Consider the following 7,569-nt stretch of genomic DNA (forward strand, 5'->3'; position numbering starts at 1 on the left):
AACCGGTGAGTGACCGAAGTTTACCTTGTCATCGGAATTTCAAGAACCTGTGGATCGAACTATTGGTGGCCGAAACCTCAGCTCACATGTGGATCACAAAAGTTGCCATGTTTCAATACATGTTACTAATTTGCAAGGCAACACATTGACATAGTATTAAACATTGAGGTAACACACAATGGAGAATCAACATGTGTTTGTCCCGTTTGCGTTTGATACCTTTGGTGGTCTCGCTCCTGACACTGTGCGACTTTTGAATCGGGTTCAAAAAGTCGTTAATAGTAATTCTTCGTCGCTAAAGGTTTCAAACTTTGTATTTAGTAGAATTGGTTTTTCTATTCAAAAGGGGGTGGCGGCGCAACTTGTTGCCCGACTACCTGCCATTGCTTTGTAATTGCCCTTTTTCGTGTGGAATGATAAACTAGGAGTTATACAGTTAAAACTCTATCATGATGAACATTAAGGTAAGATTTTTGGTTTATATGTTTTAAGCTTTTAGCATGTGGTTTAAGCCTAACTTGCGCAACTTTTTGTACGCCGCTACAAAAAATGTGCGCCGAAGGACTGCTATCTTGAAGACAACTTTGATTCAACCTTGTGTGGTTCTTCGGTTCTATTTTTTACGCCATCTTCCTTCTGTTGTAAAATAAATGCTTTGATTAGAAGGATAAATTAGCGGTGGAAAGCAAATAACTTGAGTCGGTTGATTGAGCACCTGTATCGAAAGAGTTGAATTTATATCCCAAAAGTTTGGATCACAATTCAGTAGTACTCATGTTCAATCATACTGGAAACAACATTATTATGAGAAATAGGTACTTTCGTGGTTCAAAAACTATAATTATTTTGATAGAAAGTTGCAGGTGTGTGCTTGGTTTTAAATTGCGCGATGCGCTCCGATGCGTTTGGTCCAAAAATCTGATGCGTGATGCCTAATGCGTGATGCGAGCGCATCACGTATGTGATGCACTCTTTATAAAAGTATACTAAAATTATTTATACATAACAACTTATAAAAACATACTAAAACTAAAACAATTGTCGTAGTAAGAAGATAAAGAGTTGTGCTTTTAAGTTCAAATCAAGCATCCTAAAATGTTTCTAGAACCATAAAAAGTATTTAGGAACCATAATGGTTCAATTCAAGCATGCCAAAATATTAAGTATTGAAAAAACCCAACCCATTTCATGAAATCTGGGAAAAAAACATAACAAACAATGATGCGTGCATCATGGCGCATTTTGCGACGGGCGCATTATGCGAAATTGTCGCAATATCATCACATCATGTAAACGCAACGCATCAGGTGTTGCGATGCACTCTCATTAGCGCAACGGGCGCATCACGCATTATGCGCGCATTTTAAAACCAAGGGTGTGTGTACGGTAAGTAACCTGTAACAAATCAGATTACTTGGTCATACCAGCATGTGTAATGGCTAGATTGCTAGTGTATGACCCATATTGTAATCCTGAGCCACATCCTAGCCATCACCTTTGTTACATATTATTATAATTTATGAGTGACATAAGCACATTAGGAATATTTCATTGAATTCGATAAAAGATTAGTTAGGATTACATTATTAGTTATGGGGTTTCCAGTTTTAAGAAACAGAGCCCAGGTCATGGAAAAATACCAAATATGCAGCCAACAGAACACATGTTAATTTCAGTGTAGGAATCTGACCAGAAAAAAAAGGCAGCTTTTAACACAATTTTGTGAATCTGACCCACACTACAGGTCACTTTTGACCCGTTCAACCCACTAAATTGCCAGCCATCCATGCAGCTCTTAGAAATATTTCTATTTCCTGCACAAACAAATTCAACAAACTGTTGATAAACTCCTGCAGAACACCATAATCTAAAAAAGAAACCGCACAAAATAAAATAAAATTAAAAAAAAAAAAACAGGGAGGCACAACTTTCATCAAGGAAGATTGCCAAATGCCAACTGAGATATGATTTTAAAAATATTAAGGGGTTGAAATCATATGTAATAGTACCTGCGGCTCTTAACTGTAGGAACAATTATTCCTCTTTTCTCGAGGCTCTTGATCTCTAGCTAGAACCACCACAAGTGGCCTAGTGGTGGAGTGACTTGGGTTCTCCAATGGAGACCCAAGTTCAATTCCCATTAGTGCCACTTTGGTGGCCACCGACACCCGCTTTAAAGTCGGACCGAGGACACTCGAGGTCTCGGGTTCGAAACATATTTCTTACCCCTCTTTGATGGCTATGGGTATTTGCCGCCAGGGATCCTTGTCGGGTGGTGAACCCGCGGTCAGGGTACCGTGCAACTACCCTTTTTTTTTATCTCTAGCTAGGGTACAACATGCCTACAATGAGGAGAATCTTTGGTAGTTAGCAACAAACATACATTACTGCGTTAAGCTTTCTATTAAAAGACATTTTAAAAGCAAACCCTAGTTGTAAAACTTCTTACCTTCAACCTCCTTAAAAATCACTAATCTTTTCAAATTCTCTGTAATAGTCTTGAAACAGAAGGTCCAATGATAATAAAAAATGGGAGGCATCTGCGGAAGGTTAAATTCCGGTGACCACCACTTTTATAAACCACCGCCGGAGCTTTGCCAAAACCACCGTGAACCACCAACGGCAAACAAGAAGACGCCCACTTTAACCATTTTAATCGGCGACAGCACTAATCAAAACAAGTTATCGATTTACAAATCACCTATCAATTTGTTAGAGAGAGAGAGAGAACGAAGAGATCGGCAGAAGATGGAATTCAAAATTTGAGAATGTAACCGGCTTAAGCGCTTTGGTTGTTAGCTAGGGTGGAAACAAGTTGAGTGACTCGCGAGCTATTCGTGATTGGGTTCGGCTTGGCTTGTTTGTACCCCTAGTCAGGGTGTTTGGCTAACCTTATTTAATTCAAAAACATTTTTTTGTTAAAAGTACTTACTGACTTATGATTTTTTAAAAAAGTATTTGGATTAACTTATGTGGTGTTGTTTTTTTAAAAAAGTGTTAGCTTAGAGCATTCTCATCCACTCCATTATCTTTAACCCTATAATTTAACTAAAAATCACAACTTTTTAAAATTTAGAGTTAATTGCCAAAATCGCCCCTGAGGTTTGAGCACATTTGCCATTTTCGTCCAAAATGAAGGTTTTGTACCATTTTGCCCCCAACGTTTTCAACTTTTTGCCATTTTCATCCAAATACCTAACCAAGTTAATTTATACCATATTATGTGTATTTTTGAACCTAACCAAGTTATATTATACCTTACTATGAGGTATTTTTGAAATTTATTAACTAAAAGGGGTAATTTGTAAATTTATCAACTTTATTATATATCATCCCTTATAACTCACCTACCTCATTAAAGCCATTTCATCACAGAGAAGATAACCCTAAAATTTAGGATCGCTGAAGAACAACCACGAATCGGTGAAGAATCATCAATGGCCCAATCGTCTAGTGATTTGGAGCCAGATAATTGGTGTATTAGAGGTGAAAATGCAAACTTCAATCCCGACATTACATATGGTATGTTCTATCCACCATCATCTCAGAATTGCTTGTAAGCTAGGGTTTAGTTGATAAATCAATCATTTTTTTTCTTTTTGTTTCAGCTAAATTTCCAACCTACTTCACCTTGGAATTTCACCATGGTGGTGAATTTGATGATGAACCAGAATTTCATTACAAAGGGGGTAAAGTCGACTACAATGACAAGGTGAATCCCGATCTGTTTTCTGTTATAATAGTCAATGATATGATGCAAGAATTAGGTTATTCAGAGGAAGATGTAGTGATATACAATTTTAGGGAACCAGGAGGGATGCTAGAATCAGGTTTAAGATGTTTAGGTACTGATTCTGATGTGTTAAAGCTGATTAAGTATGCTGAAACTACTAGAACCATTGAAGTTTATGTTCAGCATATCCGAACATATCCTATAAATGATGTGAATACTAAAGAGGGTAAACATGATGAAGTTAATGAACCTCAGTATGTTGATCTGAGTGATGATACTAGTGATAATGATAGTGACAAGGAGAGTTCTGGTGATGAGGACAGTGGCAGTGTTGAGGGTAGTGATAACAATAGTGATGATGAAGATTCTGATTACTTGGTTGATGAAGATCACATAGTGCCTGAGTATGATGTAGATATGGATGAGTTTAGGGCTGCAGTGGACTTTGATGTTAGTGATGCAGGTGAAGATAATGAACAGGCTGATGAAGAGGGTAGTAATGAAGAGGTTGACTTAGACAACTTTGACACTTTTGAGGATAATACGACATTGGAACAAGCCTGTAATATTATTAGGAAGAAGAAGAAAAAAAGTAAACCAACAGATGATGACCCTTTCTTTGTTGGCCAACAGTTCACTAACAGGGATGAAATTAAATCCTTGGTCAAAAAACACGCAATACATTCAAAAAGGCAGTTGTCTATCATCAGAAATGAGAGTGCTAGATTTAGGGTGATTTGTTTGGGTCAGAATATTAATCTTGGTGGTTGTGAAAGTAATGTGGACAAGACGAACCAACCAACCACTTCGAATGGTAAATCCAAGAGACTAAAAGCCACTTGTCCATGGGTTTTATACATTTCAAATGTGAAGAAAGAAGGAACATGGATTGTAAAAACATACCTTAACAAGCACACTTGCCTTTATACAAGGGATGTTAAATTGTGCACCATTAGTTGGTTGGCTAAGGAAATACAACCAACGATCAAATCCAATCCTGGGATTCCAATCCAAGCTCTTCAAGATGATCTGCATAGGAGGTTGCAGGTACAAGTAACCAGGAATCAGTTGTTTAGGGCTAAAAGTAAGGCATTAGAGAGGGTTCAAGGTCATTATATGGCTCAATATGAGAAGCTGAGGGACTATGGTGAAGAACTTCTCAGATCCAATCCAGGGTCTACAGTGAGGATTGATGTGGAACCATTATGTAATCCCTCTAGTCCCACTAGGCAATTTAGGAGGATGTACGTATGCTTAGGTGCACTGAAGCAAGGGTTCAAGCTAGCTGGAAGACCACTGTTGGGCCTTGATGGCTGTTTTTTGAAAGGGCCCTTTCCTGGGCAGATTTTGACTGCAGTGGGAGTAGATGCTAACAATGGGATTTACCCAGTTGCATACGCAGTTGTTGAGGCTGAGACTATGTCTTCTTGGACTTGGTTTCTTGAGTTGTTGGGTCAAGACTTTGATATTGATGCTAACAGTTACTTCTGTTTCATAAGTGACAGGAAAAAAGTACTATTTCTGAATATTTTTAACATGTTAATTGTTTAATACCTGCTGTGTTTTAACTGTTTTATTGTTTTAAACTCAGAGTTTAATACCTGCTGTGTCTAAGGTGTTTCCAAGGTGTGAGCATAGGTTCTGCCTGAGACATATACATGAAAATATGAAGCCAAGATGGAAAGGTGAACTGTACAAGAACTTGTTGTGGAATTGTGTTGCTGCTACAACCATACAGGCATGGATAATTAACTTGGTTAGGTATTTGGATGAAAATGGCAAAAAGTTGAAAACGTTGGGGGCAAAATGGTACAAAACCTTCATTTTGGACGAAAATGGCAAATGTGCTCAAACCTCAGGGGCGATTTTGGCAATTAACTCTAAAATTTATCTCACATTTTAAAAAACCTCCTACATCCAACTCCTCATACCTATGTCTATATTCTTTTTTTATTATTATTTCTTCTCTTTCTTCCACTTACAATTTTAACTACTATCTATTTTGTCTTATTATATTTTTTCTTCTAAAATTGATTCTAATAATTTGTTTATAGACGGGTTACTTTAAATACTAATTATATCATCATAAACCAACAAGAAAAAATTGTTGACACGTAGACACTATGTTTGCCGATATACATACAAGGGCTATGTTAAAGATGGAAATAGTCTATATCCACTGAAACCCTATCAGTTGACCTAGCAGGCTTTGTGGATTGGGCTTTTTGCTCATTGGGCCGAGGAGATGGGTTAGTGGGCATGGAACAGGAGTGGGCTTCATCTGCCAGTATTGGACATGGTTGGATCAGGACTTCCATAAATGGTTCATTCCATGTCATAACCTTACCGGCCAAGTGCAACACATCTTTATCACTCTCAAAGTGATGAAGTCCCCCATCATCAGCATCCAACCCATACATATGAAATTTTCTAGAACTGTAAAAACCAGAATCCATTGCATAATCTACAAGTTCAAAGTAAGGAATGTGGTCTACATCTACTCTAACAAGCTTTGAATCACCTCATACATACTGGGCTTGACCAAATCCTACCTCAATGTGACCACCAATCCATAGCATAACATCTATTGTTGAAGACATTTAAAAAAATGACTAATTTCAAGAACTCAGTTAACTCTTACCTTACATTCGGCAGATTAGGGCTCTATTGTCATGATGTGATGATCGTGATGATGAGTGAAGGTGATGACTGTGATTATGATGTAAGGTAGGGTATATAAATGAGACATAACACCTCATCATCCACATCAGCATATACAAATCAGCCAAATGGTGCCACATCGGACAAATGACTAACCAAGTTAGAGAATATTTTACTGAGTGGTGCCAGTGCAAACAAAAAGTCAAGTTGGGGGTGCCGGGTGTCAAAGTGTTAGTTGCGGGTGGCAACGGCCAAAGGCCGATAGTTGCGGGTGATAAAATCCAATAACCTGTTTATTTATTATAATGCTTTTTTAACACGTAAAATGACCAAATCGCCCTCATGTGCATAGAGTTAACTGAAAATTTTAACTGGGTTAGTGTTAAAGGACCTAGGGTGTAACGGGTTTTGCAAATAAAGGACTGTGACTGTAATTATTGAAGTTAAAGGTTATCCGTTGCAATCCAGTACAAACATAAAGGACGAAAAATGTAATTTACCCTTTAATTTGTTTGTGTGCTTAAAACAGTAGAGAAATACAATAATGAAATATGCCTACCCCTGATATAACAATTAAAAGAGTTGAATATCTCTGATATAATAATTAAAATAGTTGAAATCCATTATATAATAATTAAAAGAGTTGAATAAGATTATTGAACCAGATATCGATTTATGTTCATGAATCGTTACAATTAGTATGGACTTATCTAGATTGATGAATTGTTTATGGAATAGTTGGTGGTAGATTACTTTATCATCCAAATGGAAAAGGTCAAAGGAGTCATTAATCTTGGTCAACCAAGTTTTCTTGTAATTTGGGGTTGGTTTCAATGGAGGTTGTATTGTTGGTGAGAAACGAGTTTGGGTTAAAACGGGTAATATTGGTAGTTGACGATTCCCTTTATACAAATAAATACTTGTGTTATAAATCCGATTACAAAAATTGTATTACTATTACATCACTTATCCAATCTTTTGCAAAGATTACACCCATTTGTCACGTTTCCTTTTTAACTTTTTTTTTTTTGGCCCATTTAACTTGTTACATATCAAACATACCAACAATGGACCCATTCGTAAGTTGTATGGATCAAAATGTCACCTCTATCGTTAATATATATTCTTTTTTTTTTTTTTGAAATTTTTGGGGCATGCTCGTAATTTTGCGGATA

General features: G+C 37.0%; 1 protein-coding gene and 1 long non-coding RNA gene across 6 annotated transcripts; one reads left to right on the plus strand and one right to left on the minus strand.

Annotated features, from left to right (window-relative positions):
- Nucleotides 1–291: 291 nt before the first annotated feature.
- Nucleotides 292–2,938, minus strand: LOC110872456. Of its 5 annotated transcripts, XR_002554447.2 has the most exons (5): nucleotides 2,450–2,894; nucleotides 2,010–2,342; nucleotides 1,691–1,814; nucleotides 716–787; nucleotides 292–636 (listed from the first exon to the last, which is right to left on the minus strand). It is a non-coding gene; the product is annotated as an uncharacterized LOC110872456 (long non-coding RNA). The 5 variants fall into 5 exon arrangements; XR_002554445.2 differs by having other exon boundaries at nucleotides 716–1,814; nucleotides 2,450–2,938; XR_004864863.1 differs by lacking the exon at nucleotides 716–787 and having other exon boundaries at nucleotides 2,450–2,889.
- A 454-nt stretch (nucleotides 2,939–3,392) lies between these two features.
- On the plus strand, nucleotides 3,393–5,808 carry LOC110869763. The gene is made up of 4 exons (XM_022118985.1): nucleotides 3,393–3,522; nucleotides 3,609–5,245; nucleotides 5,325–5,471; nucleotides 5,788–5,808. The coding sequence occupies exons 1-4, from the start codon at nucleotides 3,438–3,440 to the stop codon at nucleotides 5,806–5,808; spliced, it is 1,890 nt and encodes a 629-aa protein (XP_021974677.1). The 5' UTR covers nucleotides 3,393–3,437.
- Nucleotides 5,809–7,569: the final 1,761 nt, after the last annotated feature.

Source organism: Helianthus annuus, chromosome 8 (assembly GCF_002127325.2).
Source record: "Helianthus annuus cultivar XRQ/B chromosome 8, HanXRQr2.0-SUNRISE, whole genome shotgun sequence".
NCBI lineage: Eukaryota > Viridiplantae > Streptophyta > Magnoliopsida > Asterales > Asteraceae > Helianthus > Helianthus annuus.

Coding starts and splice junctions, on each gene's coding strand:
- LOC110869763 (XM_022118985.1), top strand. CDS start 3,438: ATGGCCCAATCGTCTAGTGATTTGGAGCCAGATAATTGGTGTATTAGA. Junction 3,523..3,608: donor CAATCCCGACATTACATATG/GTATGTTCTATC, acceptor TTTTTGTTTCAG/CTAAATTTCCAACCTACTTC. Junction 5,472..5,787: donor TTGCTGCTACAACCATACAG/GCATGGATAATT, acceptor ATTTGTTTATAG/ACGGGTTACTTTAAATACTA.